Below are 26,984 nucleotides of genomic sequence, written 5' to 3'. Positions count from 1 at the left end.
AAACTATTGACGCTGGTGAAACTGGTGACACTGGTTCACTGGGGAAATTGGTGGCACTGGTACACTGGTGAAACTGGCGGCACTGGTGACACTGGTGACACTGCGCATACACTGGTGAAACTGGTGACACTGGTACACTGGGGAAACTATTGACACTGGTGAAACTGGTAACACTGGTACACTGCGGAAACTGGTGACACTTGTACACTGGTACACTGGTAAACTGGCGACACTGGTGACACTAGCGGCACTGTCGACACTGGTGACACTGGTGACACGGCGACACTGGTGACACTGGTGACACTGGTGAAACTGGTGACACTGGTGACACTGGTGACAGCTATGTCGACACTGGGCTGACACTGGTGAAACTGGTAACTGGTAACATGGTGAGCACTGGTAACTGGTGAACTGGTGACACTGGTACACTGGTGACACATTGTGAAACTGGCGACACTTGCATAGTGAAACTGGTGACACTGGTGAAACTGGTGGCACTGGTGACACTGGTACACTGGTGACACTGGCGACACTGGGGACACTGGCGACACTGGTGCCACTGGTACACTGGTGACACTGGCAGAGCCGAAGACTCCCGGCACTGGTACACTGGTGACACTGGTTACACTGGCGACACTGGTACACTGGTGACACTGGCAAAGTACGAATAGACACTCCCTATATTAATACGCTAACGAAACCCCATACAAATCTATTCCTCCGTACTGCTCCTATGTTTCTCAACCGAGATGAATGATTTTTCTTTTGTTCGAAAGGTATTTCAAAGGAGAGGTGCGCATTTTGTTTGTTTTTCCGGTAGGTGCCGGCTTTGGTTTCTATGAATGTTTAAATTATTTAACAGAATGTATATTACTCCTCCAAACAATATATGTAAGAGAGCTAGACGATTAACTGGTGCTGATGGACCTAAAAAACTTCCCAGGCAAAATGAAAAAGTGTGTGAAAAGTGTAGTGGTCGAATTTCGGCAACGGGGCGCTACTAGTTATTATCTTCTCTTCTATATATATAAAAATGAAATGTTTTTCGTATGACCGCGATGCCTGACCAAACGGCTGAACCGATTTCAATTCTGTAAAAAGGACTGTTTTGCACCTTCTGTGTGGAAGGTTTCTCGATTTAAAAAAGTTTTAATTTTTTCGTTGTTGTTGCTGAAAAATGAAGAATGCTGAGACGGCACGAATTAACAATTTCATAGAGTTTTCCGTATATTGTATGTCACTAAACTATCAGACGGCTGAACCGATTTCGTTCATATTTGGAACATATATCAGTACCTTGAAATTAAATATTTTTACCAAAAATTTTCACGCTAGGTGGCGCTGGGGTTGGGATATTCCTGAAAATTGCAATTACTTGCCGATTTGGCTAATATTTAGAGCGTATGTTAGGCAATTGAAAATAAATATTGGGCCTAAAATGCACACGATAGGCGGCATTGTGGACGAGATATTCCTAAAATTCGTATACACTGAGCTAGTGATATATATCTACTATATATTTGTGGACGTATGTACATATGTAGGTATGTATGTGCCAGGTTGCAGCCTAGACGGACGGATAGAATCGAACAAAATTTTGACAGAGTATTGCCATGACATCTTGGCCTATAATAGGATGAAAAAATTGGGATCCGATAAGGGGGCGTGGCACCTCCCACAGACGTGAAATTTTTATGAGCCATAGCTTCGGAACCATAAGTCAGATGAACTTGAAATTTGTATACCAAAGTTCATGTGANGGGGCGTGGCACCTCCCACAGACGTGAAATTTTTATGAGCCATAGCTTCGCAACCATAAGTCAGATGAACTTGAAATTTGGCATGCAACCATTTCTATGGTAGGTGCTTATAATAGGCTATATATAAATGAGTGTGGTAAAGAAAGCGTGGCTCATCCCATAGGCGTGGAATTTTTTATCAGCTATAACTTCGGAACCATAAGTCGAACGAACTTGAAATTTAAGATGCGGACATATCAATGGTAGGTGCCTATAGGAGGGTATATATAAACGAGTTTGTAACAAGGGGCATGGCACATCCCATAAGCGTGGAATTTTTTATCACCTGTAACTTCGAAACCACAAGTCACATGAACTTGAAATTTGGTATGCGCCCATTTCTATGGCAGATGCTTATAGGAGGGTATATATAAATGAGTTTGTAAATGGGGGAGTGGCACATCTCATAGGCGTGGAATTTTTTATCAGCTATAACTTCGGAACCATAAGTCGCATGAACCTGAAATTTAAGATGCGGATATATAATAATGGTAGAAGGTTATAGTAAGGTATATATATACGGGTTTATAAAAGAGGGCGTGGCACATCCCATTTTCACGGAAATCTTAATTACCTATAACATCGGAACCATAAGTTCCACAAATTTGAAGTTTGGTATGCAGCTGCTCATAGGAGGTTACAAACAAATTAGTTGGAAAAAAGAGGCGGTGGCACATCCTACAGGCGTGAAATTTTTATGAGTCATAACTTCGGAACCATAAGTCGCATGGGCTTGAAATTTGGAATGCAGCCATTTCTATGGAAGGTGCTTATAATAGGGGATATATACATGAGTGTGGAAAAGAGGGCGTGACCCATAGGCGTGGAGAATTTATCATCTATAACATCGGAACTATAAGTCACATGAACTTTGGTATACAAACACCTATGGCGTGGAAATTTTTATCAGTTTTACCTTCGGAACCATTAGTCACATGAACTTGAAATTTGGTATGCATACATATCTATGGTAGGTGCTTGTATTAAGGTATATTTATATAGGTTTGTAAACGAGGGCGTGGACTTTTTTATCAGCTATAACTTCGGAACCATAAGTCCCACGAACTAGAAAGTTGTTACGCAGACATATATAGGCACTTATAGTAAGGTGGGTATGTATAAATAAATGAGTTTGTGAAAGCAAGCGTTGCACATCGCATAGGCGGTGATTTTTTTGTCATCTAAAACTTTGAAACCACAGGTCACATGAACTTGAAATTTGGTATACGGACATGTCTAATGTAAGTGCTTATAATAAGATATATATAAATGAGTTTCTAAAAGGGGGAGTGGCACATCCCATAGGGTAGAAATGTTTCTCAGCTCTAACTTCAGAGCCATAAGTCACATAAACTTTATATTTGGTATGCAGACGTATCTATGGTGGGTGCTTATAGTAGGCTATATATAAATGAGTTTGTAAAAGGGGCGTGGCACTTCCCACAGGCGTGACATTTTTTACCAGGTATAACCCCGGAACCATAAGTCAGATGAGATTGAATTTTGAATGCATATATATCTATGGTGGGTGCTTATAATATGGTATATATAAATGAGTTTTTACAAGAAGGCGTGTAAATTCCCATTGGCGTGAAGTTTTTAAACGGATATAACTTCGGAACCACAGGTCACATGAACTTGAAATTTGGTGTGAAGATCTATGATAAATAAAACACCTCTTTGAGGTAAAATTTTCGAGTGACGAAAGCTGAACTAGAAATACAAAATTTATGATATCAATTTCGTGAAGAAAATTATACGTATTTTTTAACTGCCTTTGAAACGTAGGGAAAATCTTTTTTATTCATACGAATCGTTGCAAAAGTTTTGGTTTTAACCGACTTCCAACAAAAAAAGGTTATCAGTTCGTCGGAATATATATTGTTTTTTTTTTTTTTTGTATGTTACCGCATAACTTTGGACCACGTCAACCGATTTCGATAATTCTTTTTGCATCGGAAAGGTAGGGTCTCATACTAATCTGGTTAAGATCCGATCAGGGGATCATGAGATATATATATATATATATTTTTTTTATATGGGAGTTGAAGTTGGTTTTTTTTGCTAAAAATTACTTGTTTATTTTGTGTTTCTAGCAGTAGACGGAATTTCGCAGCGTTCCGAATAAATGAAAAAAAGATTTTCCGTACGTTTCAAAGGCAGTTAAAAAATGCGTATGATTTTCGTCACGAAATTGATATCATACATTTTGTGTTTCTAGTTCAGCTTTCGTCACTCGAAAATTTTACCTCAAAGAGGTGTTTTATTTGATATCATTTATTTTGGGGTAGCAAATTTAAAATCGATGAAAATACAAACAATAGTCTTAATGTTTTATTTTTCTCAAATAGATTGCTAAAAATATTATCTAAATCTAAATTATGTATTCAAATCGATTTGTCCATTGAAACATATAATTTTTCGAATACGGAATAAAGCGAAAAAGAATGATCATATCGTTTGTTTTCGAAAAAATAAAAAATAAAAAATAAAATATGAGAAATGATAAAAACTTATCAACTTGGTACCAATCTTGGATACAATAAACAACTGTATTCGCCTGAAAGTCTCGTAGTTTATTTTTGTTAAGATTTCTACCGATTGTGGGGCGCACACGTGTGCTTTTTTTAAGAAGTTTTACTTCTATCACGTGTACGGTGTTGCACTCGTGCTATTAAAAACTAATGCTTATTTCTCAAGTAGTTTTGCTCAGTGGCAATTTATACATATGTATAAAGTAGTAGCGGCACATTGGGTGAACTAAATGCATTCATACATACACATTTATGTACAACTCTAGGTAGCGTCTTTCCAGGTAGGTTAAGTGCGGGTGATAAACCCATGTAGCATAGTTACATACTGTGTACATACCTGCAATTAAAATGGCGAAAAATTTTACACTTTTGGCATGTGACTGAAAAAAACTCTAAAATACACAAAAATTGTGGTTTCCTTCAACTTGTCAACTCGCGGGAAATACCCCGATTTCCAGGTAATTTCGGTTTAAGTGGCAATCGGGGAACTGGGTATTATTTTTATATCTTAAAGTAACCAAATTAGACGGACATGTTAATTTTTAACCATTTGACCCTTTTAGGAGCGAATTTTTTTCAATTTGAATCGCAATATCTCCACAATAAGAGTTTTCTTAGATATAAGCTATATGCCAGATGAAAGCTAAGATTTTGGGTTAGATTTGTGGAAATGTATATTTTCAGCAATCCGATTTTCAGTCTTCAGGCGGTAAAGTTATGACCTACTTATATTTTATAAAAAAAGATAGCGTTAGATAGCTTGTTTCAAGACCCGTCTACTAATATCCACATCAATGACATGGACTGAGTATTGCGGCCTCAGTGGTAGTTTAAAAAAATGCCTTTTTTCGAATTTCAGGCAGCAGCCACGCCCACAACGGCATACGAATCAAAACATGCTGAAACAAAACCTTCTTAGTTTTTCTTGTACTTTAATTCCTGAGAGTTTGAACAAAATTAAATGAAGGTACGTACAGACGCCACATACCTACCAAAGCATCTCGTAGTGGAGACACGAACCAAAACACATTTACCTCTATATATTTCCAACCGGAACCTAATATGTAAGGTACCGTTTGAAAGGTATTGACCTATAGAATAACACTAAATATGTTGGGTGTACCCACATGCCCTCTTAAACCGGCAAAAGCATAAAAACGTTTTTTGTTTCGCAACACTTTAGCCTAATTTTTAAGAATGCGGTTAATCGTTTATGAAGCTTGAATACATTTACTGGACACACTCTGCCAGACCTTTCCAACGATTTCTCAAACATGTCGATTGGACGTCTGGATAAAAACTTCCAAATCTCGTGTATATATAAGCGAGTCATTTCAGCATGTTACTGTGGCTGCTTTCGCCACTCGCGCCCACTGCCGTGCGCTGTGATATGATTGAGTTTGTAGAAGGGGATAAATATGTATTCATCTATTAGATCACTCGGATATTTAAAACTGTGTTTTTTTTTAAACCTTACAGTCCTTAGACCATTTCGAAATGAAAAGATTAAATCGTTTTTTTGAATCAGCGATGCTGTTAAACGAAAAGTGTTCATTCATAATGAATAAAACTCCTTTCGAAAGAAGCATTCTACCAGAAAAGTGCAGCTATATTAATACAGTTAAGCGAATAGGCAGCTAAACGGGATGTATCGTAGTAGACTAATTTTAATTTACAAATTCTTTCGTTACCTTAGTCCACCTAATATTAATAATGAAACAAGATTTGTAGTACAAAAATTATCACAAATATATAGTTGTTGAAGCATGATAAAGCTAAAAGTATGGTTCATAAGGATGCCTTGATTTAAACAGAAAGAAAATAGTTTGACACCTTTAATTTATGCTGAACTGAATATTTGTACTACTGCTTTATATTTTAATTTGTTTTACCCGAACGACGTCGGGTGCTCTGCTAGTTATTATATAAAATTGATTATATGGAAGGTGTTTGTAAAGATTTATTTCCCAAATTACTAAACCGATTTTAATAATTATCTTTTAAAACTAAGCACTTTTGAAACAAAACGGAGTCGCTTACTTGTTTTTTTTTTGTGGTACATAAACACCCTTTTTTTGGGATGTAAAATTATAAAAAATTACAAGGACTTACAAGCATAAGCCTATTTGGTCGCCAAATACAGCGCGTTGCTACGCGAAAATTTTGTACATCAGTGGCGATCAAACGTGAGCTCACAAAGGCACGACGTGGTCATTTACAAACAGTTACGCCTTTTTTCATTTTTCACTGCTTAAACCTTTTTCATGTTGATTATCGAATAAACTGAGCGGGGGCAAATATTTGAATATGAAGTAGGTAAAATATATCAAAGAAACTCCGTTCGCAAAAGAAAACAAAACGGCTTACATTAATAAAAAACAGTTTTGTTTGTGGCTTATTTATTGGATCGTATAATACTGTTTTTGGTTTTCCGTTTTTACCACCATAAAACAATTAAAAAAGGGGGGGACAAAAAAATATGGCTTCATTTGATAATGACCCACTTACATATCAACTGCTTTTGCCATGCCGAAAGCGCTGTAAGCGCAACTATGTGCTTCGATTTTGCTGTTATGAAGCTTAATTCAGTACATACATATAATAAAATTGTAAGACATTATAGATATTAAAGAAAATTAATATGGGAGGTCTTTATTTAAGCAACGGAAGCCAAATCAACAGTTTTTAGAAATTTTGTGTGTCTGTCTGTTGTTACGTTTGCACGCGCATCAGCCAAAAACGAATGCTTGGAATTGAATGCACTTCTCACCGATGCATTGCTAGAGGTCCAACTTAAAGTATTGAAAATAATATTAAACAGGCCATTTTTGTTAAACTCAGTTAACCCTTTCCGGTCAAATCCGTCCCTGATGAATATAAAAATTGTTCCTCTTAATTACGAGGTTCATAGAGCCTCATAATACCAAAAGTAAAGAAAAAATATTCAAAAGTTGTTTTGGGTAGCTATTAGGGCTACCTCAAATTCGTGCAAAGGAATAAAGGTACTCAAGAAAACTCAATAAATATTTCACAAAGTTTGGCGGAATAAAACTTTTATTTCATTGAGAATGGACTTATTTATATACAAAATAATTGATTTTACTGCAGATATGTTGGAATGAATATTTTATGTCTTTCTAAGTATCTTTAGTTAAGACTAAGATTTGCATTAAAAAATTTTAAATTTTCTCCATGAGAAAAAAAATAAAATTACAATATAAAATACATATGACCCATTTTAACAAACCTTCCCGGTTTTTCTGCCTTCAGTAGATCAAGAAATCAAAAATCTACCCTTTACTGTAACAACTGCGCACAAGCTCTTCAAAAACCACGGCAAAAACCACCCCAATTGCCTGTTCAACTGCAACCTTTGCGGACGTTTGTACAATATATTGTACAAGCCACTTACAACCTTCCAGTGTAAATGTTATTGTACTTTTTTTTTTGACCACTCTGGAAAAATACTTTAAATCATGATAGTTTAATTTTAGCATTTTTATATGATGAAATGCTTTTTATATTTCCATACTATGTGCTTTAATTAGTGATTTTACTTGACATTCACGTATTTTTTGTACAGTAAATTACCACAACTTGCGTGTTACAGGAATTTTATAAAATGGTCTATTTTTAAATTAAATCCTAAAAAAAATTTGAAAAGCTTTTGATTTTGAAATTTACGTAAACTATTCGGGACATTCAAAAACTTCATAAAGTTCAATTTGTTTTCAAAAATATTAACAAGATTATTAGTAGCACGCTTCCACTGTTACAAAAAATTAAATGTACAATATATTGTACAAATGCAGGGAAATGGTTAAAGCAAATTGATAAGATAAAGTAAATGTTGAAGAATGGCTGTGAAAAGAAAGAGGTTAAAGAAAGCCTAGTGTTAAAGCCGACGTGCAATACCAAAACAAAAGCGGCAACGCTACGTCAAATGAAGAAATAACTCCAAGAAAAAGCATAGGTTTGTTTGTGTGAACCAAGAAAATGACAGTGTCGCCGTTTTCTGCAGCCAACTTCACTTCCTAACGCGCTGTCAAAGTCGGTAGAACACCAGAGAATACTGACGCTTTTGTTTAGGGGTGGATGTTAAAGCCGAAAATATTTTTTGGAAGGTTGACACCTGTTTGGAGATTTTAATTTAATTTAATTATTAAATACTAGCAATTATCCTTCGCGCTTCGCTGCGTTTTAAATGTATTTTTGTGTTGTAACTATCTCCCAAAACTCGTATGGCCTCATTTATAAATTATTTATCCTGGAAATTTAATTCATAATCTTATAACTGGAGTCTACTATCGTACCCTTACCTCAAACATGTCTTAATTCAGTATTTAAATACCGTATATTTATCTAATTTGAAAAAAATCCTCAAATGTTGTGAGAGAGACTAACAAAACAAAAATACTTTTAAGGTGCATCGATGTACGCCGGCTATTTGCTAGTATGTATATATTTATATAACTAAGTACTACTTGGCTGAGCTCCTTCGATTTTTCGCTGTGCATGTTGTCAAATGGAGGAACCTCAAGTTCTACGTCGCTTCGGTTTTCGTTGCAGAAATAAGTTCGGTGGTTGTTGGGCCATGAATCGGGCGGTGATAACACCCTAGTTGCTTTTCAAAATCTAATTTTTCAAACAGTTTTATACACTACGTCTTTCTTTTGTATAAGATATTGCGTGTAAAGGAGGCCTAAAAGTGTTTAGTTTATAAACACTAGGGAAGGTAATTTTTTGCTTTTTACGATCCCGGAATTTTTGAGATCTCGTTATCACAATCCCGGGATCCCGGGATTAGTCCCGGGATTTAGATTATTATTATTTTTCAACAACTTCAATCGAAAAAATTTCTTTAATATTGTTTGAGAAGCTCCCCTACCATAAAATAAAGGTTTGAAACCTACTTTTTTATTTAAGGTAAAAATTATTTCAGAAGTAACAAAACGGACAGTAATTAAATTTATACGCATTTAATAATACTTTACCGTGTACATATCTGACAAAGTAACTTAAGGTATGTCTGACAAAGCTCGATGCCAAAAAATGTAGGTCAACAAATATATTTTGTGGTTGACAGAATTTCATAATACTACCCAGCAAAAAACACGATTACCACAGAAAAGTGGAAACGAGCTAGGCGTTATTTTAACATGGGCATGCCATTGGCGGTAAGCCCTTACCCGCAGCATTACCTTCAAACGAAGGGAGAACGCATGGATAAACAGAATCCAGAGAAGCGAACAAAGAATGGCTTACAGAGAAACTAATGTAGAATACCTAGATAAATACATACTTATTTATATTAAAGTGAAATCAGAAAATGATTTAAAAGAATAAAATTAATTAAAATTTTTATAAATCAATTTTTATACATACATATGTGTGTATTTAGGTATTTAGATTTTACTTAAAAATCGGTATGTACATACATGCATATTTAATTAATCTTAAAATTGTACTTCCTCACTCTTGTACTTCACTTCCTTGACTGACTTCAACTTCGCTAAAAATTTAAAAAAGCAAAACATGATTTTTATGCGAGACAAATTTCCACAGAAAGTAACGGTAGAAAAGGAATTTTTGGATATTCATTCTATTTTTCAGCTGACTACGATGCAGCTTTCTACTTTGCATTCCCTGAAATGAAGCAAAGAAGCGAAAAAAATAAAATATTGTAAGACATTCTACTTTGCAATCGCTGAAATGAAGCAAAGAAGCGAAACAAATAAAATATTGTAGAACATTCTACTTTCCATTCCCCGAAATGAAGCAAAGAAGCGAATTAAAAAAGAAATATTATAGGACATTCTACTTTGCATTACCGGCAATGCCTAAAAGAAGCGAAAAAATTCCAAGGCATTATAACGGTATGCCTTCTAAAATACTTTACCACTAAAAGCGACTACCGATTTTTTGCTGGGTAGTGGCAGAAGTAAACGAAACTCCTTTCGAACAGTTTTGTCTATATTTCTTTTGTTTATTTAATGTTTAAAATTTGTGTATAAATATCTTCTTCATTATATCACACGTTTAATAACATAACGAAATATTTCAAAATTTAAATTTTTTGGGAAAATGCAATCAAAGTTTTATCAATTCATACAGTTTGTATACAAAAAGATAGATGGAAAGACATATATCCTCATCATATATGGCAAGTATGGTTTTGGATTAAACTGAACATAGTCTACTTATCAAGCTTATTATATGCATAATGAAATCTCCAAAAACGTAAGCTTTGAGTTACATCTCTAAATGATTGTTAAATTGGTTCATAAGATATACGTGATTAAGTGGAACCACTTTTTGTTTTAAGCTGAATAACGGTAAATTGCAAATATCTCAAACGCGTATCCATAGCAAAAATAAATAAACTCGATTTTCGGGATCACGGAGCAATTCTAAATAGAAATTGGATATTGGCGCCTGGAGAACAAAAACCAAACTAAAATTTGTATTATTAAATAAAGAAAGAAATATAGCCAATAGTGGCCAAGAAAGGGAGTTCTATTATTGCCATTAGTGCAAATTACAAATCCTAAAAATTCCGGTATTATTTTCCANAACCAAACTAAAATTTGTATTATTAAATAAAGAAAGAAATATAGCCAATACTGGCCAAGAAAGGGAGTTCTATTATTGCCATTAGATCCCCGGATTAGAATCCCGGGATTTTCGGGACCTAAAAAAGGTTGGGATCCCGGGACTAATATCCTTATCCTTATAAACACATATTAAAATAAGTATAGTAAGTGCATATGTACTTCCAACCATTACGCTTATTGGAATAAATTTACTTTAAGATATTTTCGAAAACTTAACGAAAATGTTTTTTTATGTATTTTTACCACATTTCCATTTATAGATTGTGGGTATTCTAACGAGGAAATCAGAATTGTTGGTGGAAAACCAACAGGTGTAAATCAGTTCCCCTGGATGGCACGCATAGTGTACGATGGAAAATTTCATTGCGGTGGATCATTGCTTACCAAGGACTATGTCTTAACTGCCGCGCATTGTGTTAAAAAGCTTCGAAAGTCTAAAATAAGAATTATTTTTGGCGATCATGATCAACACATTACTTCAGAATCAAATGCAATTCAGAGGGCTGTAATTGCTATAATTAAGCACAGAAACTTCGACCCTGATAGCTACAATAATGATATAGCGTTGCTAAAATTGCGAAAACCTATGATGTTTTCAAAAATTATAAAACCTGTTTGCCTACCACGTTATAATTATAACCCAGCAGGTACGTAAATAAAATTATAATACCCTTGTGCACAAGTGCGCTCGGGTATAAAAACAACATAAGTATTATATGCACACGTTGGATTCATCTGTACCGATTTAAAGTCAGCTTGTCACATTCATTTTAGATTATTGAAAGATTAAATTAAAATATTCTATTTCCCCACCTATGTCGTCACTAGACTTGAATAAAGGCGCTGGTATTTTGACGGCCAAAAAGACGCGTAAAAAGTCTTACGACAAATTACGCTTAAGAGAACCGGCGAAGGAAGATGCATAACCTAGTTGACGGTGCAGAAAGTCGCATAAACATAAATTAATACCTTTCAACGGACTGTTACTTCAGCATTACTCCGCAAAAACTCTTTGGCGAATTTACATACTGTTATACCCGCAAACATAGTTGACGCTGAAAATTACTACGCTTCTTTATCCCCGCCAAGCAGTAAAGTTGCCTTTACTAACAGGGCAGATAAATTGTTCCTCACGTTAAAGTGTTTTCGTTTTCTTATCTTACCGGTAAAAAATAAATTTGTTATTCCGTAGAGTTAAACTTCACTATATTTCCGAGAGTGAAACTTCACTACATTCGTCATAAAATTTCAAAGGTTGGCAATGCAACATAAGCAAATATAGAGCAAGAGCAACTGTTAGCAAAACCCAAAACCTTGGTTGAAATATCTAATATATCTTATAGACTCATGAACCACAACCAAACCAAAATTTAAAATTGGGTATACATTTTTAAAGGTTGTATCGNAGCAACTGTTAGCAAAACCCAAAACCTTGGTTGAAATATCTAATATATCTCATAGACTCATGAACCACAACCAAACCAAAATTTAAAATTGGGTATACATTTTTAAAGGTTGTATCTGGTGAGCAACAATTTATCCATTCGAGAAATTAGTGCGCTGATGAGAAAACGAAAACTCGTATATGGAGACGATAAATTGGCCGGTAATATAAAGGTTAGATAAGAAAACGGCCCTGAGGAGTCTTTCGTCGCCGTCAACTATCTTAAAAGTCTTTCTTCGCTGAATTTTTTTACGTCTTTTCTCGCAGTCAACTGTTAAGCTCGCGCCTTTAATCGTGTCCAGTGACGATATATGTATATAAACATGGATTGTGCTTTGTTCGGATGCTTAAAACTTGAAAACGACTGAACCAAATTGGATAAGTCCTTCTGTTCGCAAGTGCTACCAAAAAGTTTAGGAAGAAAGAAATTTAGAGAGTTGCCAACTGTTTTAAAATTTAAGTATAAGTAAATTGATATAATAAATGCAATATTACAATATGGGTGCCAAAACAAAGAGGTTTGATAGGGCTCACCGTCGAAAATATTTTTAGAGAAACCCTCCAAATATAGATGAATGGAATTTTTTACGATAACAAGAACGGACACCGGGTTTTCACCTTTCATAATCAAAAAAATTATTAACTTCACTTGTGATGCACTGTTAATGAAAACAAAATATATGAAACAAACAAACTACTTAAGGGCCATTTACATAAGACTTTCCTCGCTTTGCTTGACAGTTCAAACTTTGACAACAAAGCGTGAAACGCAGAAGGTATGCTACAATAAACGCTTTGACAACTTTTGCCTTCTCCTTTTCCTCCATATTTTTTATCATTAAAATAGATAACAATATAATAATATGCATTAATAATAGCAATACAAATTCCTATTTAACCTAATTTTGTCATTAAATGCAAATGCAAGCGCACGATAAAAGATACATGTAGACAGCTGATTGCCAAAGGGGGCAAAAGTTGAGAGTTGCCCAAGATTTTTCTTCGTTTTGCTTTGCTTTGCTTCAAACGTTTTTTATGTGAGCATACTCATGCATATGTCTACATCGATATTATATGTCAAAGCAAAGAACTATCAAGCAAAGCGAAGAAAGTTGTATGTGAATCAGCCTTTAAACTCACATCTATGCACAACAACATTCCGGCAGTGTTAAACTACAGTGTAGTGTAGTGACTACACAAATCACTCAATACTTCTAAAGGGGTAATTAAATGCAATGATTTATGTGAAATTAGGGAAGCAGTAATTCTTGAAGAGTTAAACCGCAAAACATTATTGAAGTGAAAGAAATGCTAAAAAACAATAAAACGAACTAAAAGAAACCGGACTTATTATTATTACATACTTTCGAATCGCAAATACTTCCAGAAACTCAAAAAATTGGATACGGAAGGGTAAAAATGCGCCCCTATATTCCACTACCATTTAGATGCAACACTTGTCTTGGTTTTGGACACGTAAGAAAAATATGCAACCGAAATTAACTATGTAGAATTTGTGCACGAATTTTTCACCTTGATCCCGAATCTAAAGAATTATATACTGTCAAACCAACTTGCGTAAACTGCGCACATAGCCTTCAAGACGATACAAATCACCCATCTACAAGCAAAATTTGCCCTATATTAATTAAAGAAGTCGAAATCCGGCACACTCAATTCATAAAAGCAGACATCCTGCCAACGATTCATTGTACTCTAATGTAGCCAAATTTTAATCCATTTGAAAGAAAAGAAACAGTAAAATAAATTCATCGAATACAATCCAACATAATACGACAAGTATATCGTACGATGACCTTGCTATGACCACAATTGGCGAAGACAATGCACCTCCTCTACATCAACCACTACTTTCTCAGTCACCAAAACCATACCACAAAGCTCAGCTGCTAAAAGAACTAAAATACTTTCCAGAAATTCCTAAAACAGAACAATATCAAAACGAAAAGCAAAAACTAGGGATGTGCCGGATATCCGGTAGATATCCGGAATTGGGCCTATCCGTCCGTTTTTCTGCTATCCAACTATACTAGCTAGAATCCGGCCGAATTTCCGGAGTTTTATCTATATAAAAGTCTAGTTCCGATTTTTTTTTGTATTTTTATAAGCCAGTTTATTGTTAGATGCCATTAGTAACTAAAGTAAACAATTTTAATATTTTTAATTATGAATAGAAGCATTTACGAATTATCGGGCAAAAGTCTGTTTCTATTTTCAACATAAATGCTACCCGATACACTAAACTCACTTTCTGGGTTCACAGAGGAAGGTGGTGCGCAGAGATACTTCATTGCCAGTACTTATAAACAAATTTCGACATTCTTTGAGATTACGTTTCCACCAAATTAAATGATATTCTCGTCTGGGTGTAATGAAGCTGAAAATATTTCTCCATTTTTAAATCGCTGTCTTTTTTCTTGTACGGTCGCTATCTTGTGTACCCATCGTTTGCTTATCAACATCACTACAAAAACTAGAGTCACATCAGAGCCGTTGGCGATTTCCTCGTGGCGTGCGCTTTGATGTGGGGAGGGCTACAGTTTTACGTCGACGGTGATTGTATTTTTATGAGAAGCAGGTTTTTATGGCAGAAATACACTCGGAGGTTTGCCATTGCCTGCCGAGGGGCGATCTCTGTTAAGAAAAAACCTTTTTTCTATATTTTTTGCAACGTGGCTTTTGACAAGGGCTTGACTTTAGGCCCGGCGGAGTGGAAGCACGATTCCTCAAGCATTGCCAAATATCCTGGTGAGCTCCCTCTTCGGAAGAAGCGTTACCCAGTTTTAGCTGTATTTACTCACTTTTTTTAATAATCCAACTTTCTTCTTTGACATTTCTCCTCTATTTACCAAAAATAACAAAGGCTTGCAATATTTAAATTTTGTTTCCTCCTTCCAATAATTATGTTATTTTTTGAATATCTAGGAATGTTAAATTAGAATACATCTTTGGTATTTTTCTAGCACGTCGAGATTTTTTTATTGATGACATATATAGTTTAGGATTTTTAGCAATTTGCATGAAAAGATAAAAATTAATTAAGTTAGAATAGAATTTTTACGTAAAACCCAATAGCGTTAATTTAAAATACCCATAGATAATATTTTTAAACCAGAAAAACTTTAATAATTTCGAAGTTAACGCTAAGAAAATAACTTTTATCAGTTTTCTTAGCGTNTTTTACGTAAAACCCAATAGCGTTAATTTAAAATACCCATAGATAATATTATTAAATCAGAAAAACTTTAATAATTTCGAAGTTAACGCTAAGAAAATAACTTTTATCAGTTTTCTTAGCGTAATTTCGGAATTACATAAGTTTTTCTAATTTACTTAGTCTATTTATGAGAGTTTCTAACTAACAATGTGGGTTTTTAAGTTAGAATGTCTACTCTAACTTTTTTAAATATTTGGCTTTTCATGCAAATTGCTAAAAATCATGCAATAAAAAAATTTCGACGTGCTAGAAAAAATCCAAATATAATGGAATAGAATGGAATGTAATTGTGGGTGGCCGGAAAAACCAAAAACAAATTTTTCCAAGCACTCAAGCAGTATTGTTCATTGTACTTAAGACCAAGAAACAGGATTTAGAGGAAAGGGATATGTAGGTGGGGGGTGGGAAAGCATTACTCCTCTGCAAACTTACCAGACTCCTTTATGAATTTTAGCAATTTGTTGAGGGAAAGAGAACGTACGTCGTCCATTCTCAGTATATCCGACCCAAAAATATACCATCTGAGTCTGGCGAAGGCCAGACAGCGGCAAAGAAAATGTTCTGTACTATTCCCGTCCTCCAAACACGATGTACACAGTGGATCGTCGATGATGCCTATGGTGACCATATGTCGTCCCCATAGATTTTGCCCCGTAAGCAGTCCTATCAGGGCTCGTAGATCACTCTTTCTTTGTCTGAGAAGAAATTTGGCTACCACCCTGTCAGGCCTTTTCAGGAACACTTGGTTATTTTGCAGGTGTCAATAGTGGACCAACGGCTCTCATAAGTTTTGCTTATGAGATCCTTGATGCACCTGGTGGTGTTGGACAAGGGGCATCCGGACGGCCACATTACCACGGACAACTGGAAGTCCGTCCTGATGGGTTTATGCAGGGTATATAAAGGGATATTCCAGAAGTTCCCCGGCCCTGCACCAGTCGTCCGTGATGCTGGATGGCGGCTCTACAAAGAAGCTATCTCCACGGATGGACAGCTGTGCCCCGGGGCATACTTAGTTGCCGTCCATAGGGATGAAATCCCTAACAGGCCGCGAGCCTGGGCCTGGGTACCAGCTGAGCCGTCAAAACCGGAGGAGATACTCGAGTTCATCCGCATGGGCAACGAAGGACTGCCCACCAGGGATTGGAGGATAGCTCGAGTTGGCGAGATCAAGGGGAAGCAGCGTTTTGTTGGCTTTGTCATCAACGATGCTTCTGTCTCAGTTCTCGAGAATTGTGGTGTGGTAATAAGCTACGGCTTTTACTCAATCACAGTAAAAATCCATCAGACAACGGATCAGCAAGAGGGGAAACAGGCAACGCCTCGAGTGGACCCGCTCCCTCAGATATTCTTCCCGACGAAGGGGCCAACAAAACAGGAAACGCCTCGAGCGGACCTGTGGCCCCTGCGTCGGCATCGGTGGCAGGCAGCGCGGGGTAAACAGGAAACACCACGAGTGAACCTGTGGACCCACCAACGAGTGTATCCGATACCGCGACAGATACTGAGAGCGACACGGGCTCAGTATCTGCCTACGTAGGGCCGGTCTACAGTCGATAGGCAACGAGGACGATATGGACGAGGCCCAGCTTCTGGTATCCGAACCGGAGGAGGAGGAAAATGACATCACAGTCATTGCCGCCGCCGAGCGGAGGGAGCTAGAAGCAATGGACATAACCGATTCTGAGGATGCTGCAGATCCTACAAATTAATCTGCACCACTCCAAGGCAGCCTCGGCCGCTCTCCTTCTTCGCCTCAGCGATAAAGCTAAGGACTTGATTCTAGTCCAAGAACCTTGGATCGTCAGAAACAAGGTTTGCGGACTGAACTCTGATGCCTACCAGGTGGTAACAGCTCCAGTAATAGGTAGGATCAGAGCTTGCATTCTAATTAAAAAAGTATATTCTCATTTTTTACTCTCCCAATACAGCGACGGAAGCAAATCGCAGAAAGCTCCCGGTCATAATAGGGGCTGACTCTAATTCACATAACACGATCTGGGGCTCAAGCGACACCAACTCCCGGGGTGAGTGTTTACTTGACTTTATTCTTTTACACAATCTTACTGTATGTAACCGTGGGAACGATCCCACCTTTTTGACCTCTGTTAGAAGGGAAGTGCTGGACATCACCCTTGTGTCGAGCGGTTTGTCCGATCGGATAAGGGACTGGCAGGTGTCCAAGTAACACTCTTTTTCTGACCACCTCTACATTAGTTTCAATCTTAATTTTGATCCAGCTCCTTTAACAGCATACAGGAACAGAAAGCGAACCGACTGGACAATGCACGCTGTAGGCCTCTCTACGCAGATACGCTTCTCACGATAAGTCCTGATTATCGCTAAGACTTGATGAAGCGAGTCTCTCGAATACAAAGGGTGTTTCTCTCGGTGAGCTGGACTCATCGTCGAAAATTGATGAAGCCGTTAACTTTGTGACAAATGCCTGAAATGCTGCTTTCAAAGCCTCCTGCCCAAGCACCCTCCCGAAGGGCAAAAAGAAACCCCAGTGGTGGAATCCTGAGATTTCAGCACTGAGGAAGAGCAGCAGGAGGACTTTCAATCATGCTAAGCAAACAGGTCTTTGGCAACCATACAAAGACGCACTCAAAGTTTTCAAGAAGGCCATAAAGAGGGCGAAACGCGAATCTTGGCAAAACTTCTGCAATAACATAGAAGAGAACTCTGAAGCTCAGGCTGAAGAAAGTTCTCTCGAAATCCTCTTCTCTCTCTCTAACTCTATCCAGAAACCTAACGGTGACTGGACGACATCATGTAACGAAATGCTGGAGGTCCTTATAAGCACTCACTTCCCGGGCTCCTCGGACGACACCTCCGGCTTTTCGCCCGGTCCTAGGACCTACTTGTCTCTGGGTGACACCGTTAGGAACGTCGTAAGTGAGGAGAGGGCTTTAATGTCCTTCCAGCCCTACACATCTCCGGGCCTCGACGGAATTTTTCCCGCTCAACTACAGGAAGCTAAGGACATACTGTACCCCCTGCTTTCTCAGATATTTACATCCTGAATAATCCTGACTCACATACCACATGAGTGGACAAAGGCAAAAGCCGTATTCTTACGAAAAGGATGCAAGGCCGCACATGTGAAACCGAAGGGTTTCAGGTCTATAAGCCTCACTTCTTTCTTCCTTAAAACTCTAGAGTGGCTCATCGACGAATATATTCGACGGANGGCCAAAGATTGATGTAAAGCGATCCATAGCTCTTACCCTGCTGGACCGCTCCTCTCTCAGATTAGTAGTCGGGGTTATCACCGGACACTGCCTGATGGGCACACACGGAAAAAGGCTAGGATACCCCACCAACGATTTTTGTCACAGTTGCAGAGACGAGGAAGAGGTGGAGACCGTCGAACACTATCTCTGCCATTGTCCCGCCCTGGCCAACACGCGCATCCGATTCTTCAACAAGTACTTTGTAGATTGTTTAGCCGATTTGAACTCGGCGAACGTCCTCGACTTTTTGTGCTATATAAAACACACTCGGTGGTTCAATTACTAAGGAAGGGAAAGATACAAATGGCGTCGGCCAATGGTATCACAACGGGCTTTTCCAGCCCACGTGTGCTCCGCGCTCTGCGCGGGGCTGCCACTCCAACCTAACCTAGCCTAACCTCCTTGATGCACCGGATCATTCCCGCTATGCTTGGCCCTACAATTGGCTCAATTCCAATTGGGCGCTCAGGAGAACCGCAGTTCGCCAATTCATCAGCAAGTTTGTTACCTTGAGCACCGTAGTGCCCTGGCACCCACAAAAGTTCAAGCTCATTCCATCTTGTAACGGAGTTCAGTCTCAACTTACATTCCTGGACTAACTTTGAAGAGGTTCGAGCGGTTTGCAGGGCCTTTAGAGCTGCTTGCAGATCCTGATTTTATGTCCGCGCCTCCTTTCGCCAGTTATTCAGTCTGCCACTTTCAGTCTTGCAAAGACTTCCGATTGAAAGACCGTTGTCAAGTTTCCAGCTCCAGTAACATTTTCAGTCTCTGAGCCATCATTATAGAGAGTTTTCACCGAGCTTCCCAAGAGACTGTCTGGATCTCTCCATTGTTTTCTTATAGGAAATCTAACGACGTACTTTCTACCAAAGGAGACTCTAGGTATCAGTTTGTCATTTGGTGCCAAAAACAAAGAATACGGCTTTGACAACTTTCTGAACAACTCTCTGTGCCCAGCGCTCCGATCGTCGTGCCACAGACAAAAATAGTGCAGTCGACACATCGTTTTCATTGCCCCCTCTTGGATCGCTAAATCCAGAGGCGACAAATTCAACAAAGCATTAAGAGCCGGCCCTGACGTTGTGCTCATGGTGCCCGCAATGCCTATACACATACTCGTTTGTAGCCTGTTTAGCACAAAAGCCGTGGTTTTGACCATGGTTCTGCGCCATTATACTACATCAGAATACGTGACGATTGGCCTGACTAAAGCTATGTGTATTAAAAATACCATACCCGGTCTCAGACCCCAGGTCTTGCTAAAGTTTCTTCGACACTGTCTGAACACTTCCAGAGCTCAATTTACCTTCAGCTCGATGTGAGTTTTCCATGTCAGCTTCGTATCTTCAGTTACCCCTAGATATTTCACATCCACGGAAATGCTTAAGTTTACGCCTCTAAGCACTGGAAGGTTGTGACCTTCCTTTTTTTTCCGCGTAAACAGGACTAGGGTTGTCTTGCTGGGATTGACAGCAAGACCCTGCAAAGTGCACCATTCACCAATCTTATTCAGGGTTCTCTGTGTCTTAACATAAGCCTCCATGAGAGATTTACCTGATGACAGTGCACAGACATCATCCGCTTCGATGCGAACGAAGTGTTGCATTGCCGTTAGTAGGGAGTCCACCAAACACCACAAGAGAGGTGAGAGCATCCTGCCCTGAGGGCATCCTCTCCCAACTTCTGCTATGTTACAAAGGCTAGCTTCATCCCCCATGGTTAGCAATCACCTAGATAGCATGAAGTGCATCCCCCTTATGATGGTTTCGTTCACACCATGTCTTCTGGGCGCAGAGCACACGGAGTCAAAAGTAGCAATGTCAAACGCCACCTCAACATCAGCGAGGACGCCCATTGCATAATCATCTGCTTCCAGCTCCACCTCGGTCTTTGTTAGAAGGTCATGTAGGGCTGATTCACAGGATTTTCCGCTTTGGTATGCAATGAACACTAAGGGGGCTATTCACCAAAACCCTTGATATAATGTACTTATCGACCATGCACTCCAGACTTTCAGCAGGAATGATGTCAAGCTAATTGGCCTAAAGCTTTTTTCCGGCGCATAGTCATCCTTTCCTGGTTTGGGAATGAAGACTACCCTGACTCTTCTGCAAAGAGTGGAAACGTAGCCAAATTCCAGACAGGCCCTAAGACTCTCATTAGAGTCACTACAAGCCTGTCTCCAACACACTTTAGCATTTTCGGATACAAACCGTCTGGGTGCGGTGACTTAAAGTCGTCAAAAAAGGCTAAGGAAAACCTCACTGACTACTCTGTCACCACCCGTGATGGTATGTACCATCGCGCTATGCTCCACCATATCTCTGCCTGCGTTAGGAATTATCCTGCTACCTGGAAAGTGAATTTCCAGGAGAGTTTTCTATATCTATAGCAGCGCCGTAGTATAAGTTCCATCAGATTTTCTAAGAGAATCAAGCCTAACCGTCAGGTCCTGTTGAAGTACCTTACACAGCCTGGCAGACTCTTTCATGTTTTCGATATCACTGCAGAAGTCTTTATAAGAGCTTAATTTTGACTTGCGAACTTGCCTCTTATATTCCTTCTGCACGATATGATATTCTGACCAGTCCTCCCTCGGGTTTTTAAAGCCCTACTCAGAAGTCTCCTAGACCTTTTTCGAAGTTTGGTGAGTTCAGCGTTCTCCCATCGGACCGCTTNACCCTTGATATAATGTACTTATCGACCATGCACTCCAGACTTTCAGCAGGAATGATGTCAAGCTAATTGGCCTAAAGCTTTTTTCCAGCGCATAGTCATCCTTTCCTGGTTTGGGAATGAAGACTACCCTGACTCTTCTGCAAAGAGTGGAAACGTAGCCAAATTCCAGACAGGCCCTAAGACTCTCATTAGAGTCACTACAAGCCTGTCTCCAACACACTTTAGCATTTTCGGATACAAACCGTCTGGGTGCGGTGACTTAAAGTCGTCAAAAAAGGCTAAGGAAAACCTCACTGACTACTCTGTCACCACCCGTGATGGTATGTACCAGTTTAGTCTGGTGGCTCTTCTTGACGCGCTATGCTCCACCATATCTCTGCCTGCGTTAGGAATTATCCTGCTACCTGGAAAGTGAATTTCCAGGAGAGTTTTCTATATCTATAGCAGCGCCGTAGTATAAGTTCCATCAGATTTTCTAAGAGAATCAAGCCTAACCGTCAGGTCCTGTTGAAGTACCTTACACAGCCTGGCAGACTCTTTCATGTTTTCGATATCACTGCAGAAGTCTTTATAAGAGCTTAATTTTGACTTGCGAACTTGCCTCTTATATTCCTTCTGCACGATATGATATTCTGACCAGTCCTCCCTCGGGTTTTTAAAGCCCTACTCAGAAGTCTCCTAGACCTTTTTCGAAGTTTGGTGAGTTCAGCGTTCTCCCATCGGAGAATTGCCTGCCTGCTTCTTCTTAGCGGACATACTTCCTTAAAACCACCTATCAAGTACTCGCGGGTCGCCTCTTCAATTGATTTCATGTTTTTGAGTTTAGGGAGATTTGGTATTCTCGTTTAAAGGAGCAACCCAAACTTTTTCTAGTCCGCCTTTCGAGGATTCTGACCTTTTCGAAATCCCTCCATGTCCACAGATACGCCCGCGGAATACCCATGGTTGCTGAATTAGGATTATTTGGGGATTTGTGCGTAGTTTCGCATGTGTACTGCATAATAGGGCAATAAGTAGGGCAGTAGTTGTGTAAAAATAATTTCAGTCACACCTAGAGGAGATAAAGCCATTAATTATTTCTTACCTGTTTCTTCTTCCTTATCCTGGACACGAAAATGTATTCGTCCCAGGGGTAGGTGAGGGCGATACTCGCATTTAGTTCGAAGAACTTCCAATGAGCTCTCGTCTATGCTCATCACCAGGCTTGGGCCTTTCCAAAGGAATTCTTCCCGTCGTCCTCCTACTTCCCGAGACGCACCGAATGCCACTCAGGATGCTCCAACCTAGCAACTTTTGGTCATCGTTCAAAACGCAGCGCTAATCAATGCGATAGGGTCCAGTTGGTGAGTACATGTACTCACACAGTTGCACCACTATCCGTTGAGGAAGTCTGATTAGTGATACGACTAAGCCCTCGCACCGTTCCTAGGTGCCTGCCATCGCGAGGGGCCAAATATAATAATAATCCCGACGGTTTCTACCCTCCATTCCCANCATGTACTCACACAGTTGCACCACTATCCGTTGAGGAAGTCTGATTAGTGATACGACTAAGCCCTCGCACCGTTCCTAGGTGCCTGCCATCGCGAGGGGCCAAATATAATAATAATCCCAACGGTTTCTACCCTCCATTCCCGCCCATCCGCACGATGGGCGCAGTCCGCATGACGTACGGAACCAATATTTTCAATTTTTGCGACGAGTCACGATAGCCAGGAGTTTGTTAAGTGTCGAGATCTAAAACTGTTCAGCTACAGAACCAAATTCATCAGCTGATTTTATGTCTTTATGTTAATAATTCATTTATTGAGGGGGGACAGTATCGCTTTCTTAATGCTTAAATTTAACGCACCGATATTCAAAAAATAGAAAAATTTAAATTTTCGCAGGCTTGTGTAATCTATAAATCAGGGTTTTAGAACTTGGATTTCAGAGGAGCCCTTTTTGTTTTCTTAATTACGTATTGTAACAATATTGCGAAATTTATAAAGGGCAGCAGTCTACCGGATATCCGATCGGATATCCGAATCCGGATCTTATTTTTGCATTGTATACGGAATCCGGTTATCCGGCAAAATCTCTATCCAGCACATGCCTAGCAAAAACCAAATATAACATTACTAACAATAAAATAACACAAACACTATTAAAAACAAGTGACAATGTCGACATCGGAAATAGCTCAGACTCGATGACATTCGACCAGGATCTGTAAGTAACTTCCCGAATATTATATATAATATACCTTTTTTGACAATTTTCCAAAACTCCTTCGATGAAACTCAAAATCCTTCAGTGGATAATAACTACTACTAGAACTCCAAATGGGGCATTCAAAATTGACGGGTGGGCTATTTTAACTCCTTTTTGCTCAAACTTTTAGTAAATTCTATTTAACTATCGATGACTAGTGTGAAAATTTTAGCCATTGAAGTCAGATATCAGTTTAATACGAAACTTATAAAGTTGAAAATTTAGTTACATACATAGATAATTTTCACACAAATTTAATATTTTCGAAGCGTGATGGGTGGGACAACGATAACACCCGCTTGTTGGGTTCGATTCCAAATTTTAGACAGACTATACATTTTTCGTTCATAGCGGCTTTCGCGAATGTAGTTCAGTAGTATAATGTTAAGTACCATTTTATGCGTTAATGGTATTATTATATTAAGGGTATTCAGACTATCCTCGTTAATGTATTGTAACGATTATCCTTGAAACCTCGAGAGATTTCCCAAATATCCTTCGGTTCGTATCTCTGGATTGTTAAATAAATGCTAACGATGACCAAATTGTAGTACAGTTAACTTTATTGTACAACAAACAATTTCCAATACTCGCTAATACAGTAAAAACACTTTACAATACTTGCTAAAGCAATAACAACGCTTTACTAAACTTGTTAACACAATTAAACTTATAGCTTGCTTATTCGCAACTCACTTCTCTGCTCACTTTACTTGTAGCTTGCTGACTTGTAACTCATAACTAACTCACTTCGCTGTATATACCTGCGCAGGTACTTATGGCAACTCTAGAACGTTCTGAAGTCTATCGCTCATTCTCTTTCTCTCGCTGTTCGCAGTGTTCATCCAACTTGACGTTTCTCTTTGTGGAACATTCTACGTCATTTCTCGAACATTCTGCCTATTTCTCGTTGTTCGCTTCGCGTTGCCGCAGTATGCGCCACACTGCCCTCCACGTAAGTCTGATCGTCCCGATCAGACACACTTGCTGCTCCAAACGTTGCTAGTCTTTCATCTTGGTTCTCGGTCTACCAGCTGTCTGGATTCGATGCACTGCATCCTTCAGCCGTTTGTCAATCCTATACGGACCTTTCCAGGTACGATCTTGTTCGGAGGTGAAGCCTTTCTTCGGCTGCGGCATGTGCAACAACACCAAATCGCTTTCCTGTAGCTCCTCTCGGCTCGATGTGTTACTGGACATTGCTTCCAGCTTATCTCCGGTGGTGCACCATCTCACATGGTCCTGCTTCTGCCGGCCACTGGTGGTGACCAGACCAAGTCACTCTTGTAGGCACCCTTTTTGCCAGATCTATGCCGCATCCTCAGTCCATGACACCGAGGCTCCTGCCTTCGTGCTGCACTGCCTTTAGCACATCTTGCTAAGTCCGCTGAAACTTGCCCAGTTTTTCCGGATCTCGCTCCTTCTCCGGCGTCAACCTCATTGACAGGACATGTATAACCTCATCCTTGGCTTCCGGCTTAACTCCTCGCCTTTGCCGACCACCTTTTTCGGGACACTTCACAGCGCGCCTCCTGCTCCCACAGCCGCATACGTTTCAGGCCACCGGCGTTTTACCATTGCAACGTGGTTTAGCGGCTTTCCTCCTGCCGGAAACACTGCCTGGCTTGCCATGACCACTTCCTTGTTGCGACCTCTTCTTCACTGAGCTGGCGGGGCCGTCACGCTTTTCCTGTATCGGTGAACCACTTCCTCCTCCTGACGAAACCATTTCGTCTCCATCACTGTCAACCTCTGCCCAACTAACCACTTCCGTTTCTGGTGGAATCTTCAACACTTCCTCTAAGGCTAACCATCTGCTGCAGCACTGGCTGTCGTAACCAACCCTAAGTGACGCTTTCCTGTGACGATGTGTCAGGATCATTCTCTGGAGGTCAATCTTCATGCCTTGGCCAAGTAAGAAATCCACGCCGATGATGACTTCATTCAAAATGTGTGCCACCTAGTGTACGAGGCCACACCGTCGATTATTATTACCTCGCATGGTACTTCTCCTAACACTTGGGTGCATTCACCAGTTGCAGTCTGCAGCTTTGCTCCAGGTAGTGGCTTCACATAAAAAGTGGCCAAATCCTGTCGAATAATGGAATGTGCCGCTCCAGTATCCACTGTCAGTACTCTCTCCTGCGCATTCACACATCCACCAACTGTGAGGTTGCATGCTTTCCGGCCAACTTGTGAGACGGAGATTATGGGCCCTTCAAGTTCTGGAACCAGCACGCGGCCCTCCCTGCTGGCTCGTTTCAGTTTAACGACTGATTTGAATTGGCTTCGTCTCCTTCAGCCCTGCGTTTGCGTCCTTCTGAATTGTTGAGGCCACTGGAACTTGCGCTGCAATCGCGGGCGAAGTGGCCTGGCTTTCCACATTCAAAACATTTGCCAGAGCCATCCTTTTTCTCGCCCAGCAGTTGGATAATCTTCTTCAGCATTTCATTAGTCTCGTCCGGTATTTCCACTTCCACGCGATGTGCTTTGTAGGCTGGTCTACTTAAGAGCGCCGCCGTATCGCGCGTCTGGGCATACGAGACAGTTTCAGCAAATGTTGGCTTGGGATTCGCGTACGTCTCTCTGTGCTTCCAGCTGTGATGATATGCGTGCCTCCTGTGCCTGTAGCTGAGTTTCTAACCGGGATACCACCTGCGATGACACCTGCGCTGATACTTCTGAATATATACGTGTCTCCAGCGCCTGTATCTGTGACGACAGCTGTGATGACATCTGTGACATGCGTGTATCCTGTGCTTGCATCATCTGTGACGACAGCTGTGATGACATCTGTGACATGGCAGCCAATAACGTGTCCATGTCCATAGCTGTTGATGAACTTGCAGACTTTTGCTGTTCTTCAACCTTCCCGGATGTCTGCTGCATATCCTTCGACGAACAGGCGGCCTCATCCTTCTGTTCGTCCTTTGCGGATGCATCGTCAAGTTTACCCTGGAAGTCGTCTTTGTCCACGTCGATGCCTTCTGCTTCCATAGCATCTCCCAGCCGTAATAGTAACTCCACTTTTCTCCCGGAGGTTGCTAAATTTCGCTTCTCCAACTCCTGTTTGAGTTCCTCAATCTTTAAGTCCTGAATTCTTGCCATTTTCAAAAGTTTATCTTTCGGGATATATTTAACATTCTCACTTCTGACACTAATTGTAACAAATCCTTCGGTTCGTATC

The 26,984-nt window shown here is 39.7% G+C and overlaps 1 protein-coding gene across 2 annotated transcripts in view; it reads left to right on the top strand.

The window, feature by feature from the left end:
* The window catches only part of LOC108367878 (trypsin-1), a 53,042-nt gene that overhangs the window by 12,595 nt on the left and 13,463 nt on the right, over positions 1-26,984 (top strand). For both annotated transcript variants that reach the window (XM_017622576.1, XM_017622575.1), the window contains exon 2: positions 11,208-11,594. In XM_017622576.1, coding sequence (XP_017478065.1) covers positions 11,208-11,594 — 387 coding nt within the window. The remainder of the gene's footprint in view (positions 1-11,207; positions 11,595-26,984) is intronic.

The sequence above is a fragment of the Rhagoletis zephyria genome, unplaced genomic scaffold, assembly GCF_001687245.7.
Source record: "Rhagoletis zephyria isolate East Lansing unplaced genomic scaffold, Rhagoletis_zephyria_1.1 Rzeph_scaffold_02841, whole genome shotgun sequence".
NCBI classification, from domain to species: Eukaryota; Metazoa; Arthropoda; class Insecta; order Diptera; family Tephritidae; genus Rhagoletis; species Rhagoletis zephyria.
Note: the sequence above shows the minus strand (reverse complement) of the source record. Positions and strands in the feature narration are given on the sequence as shown.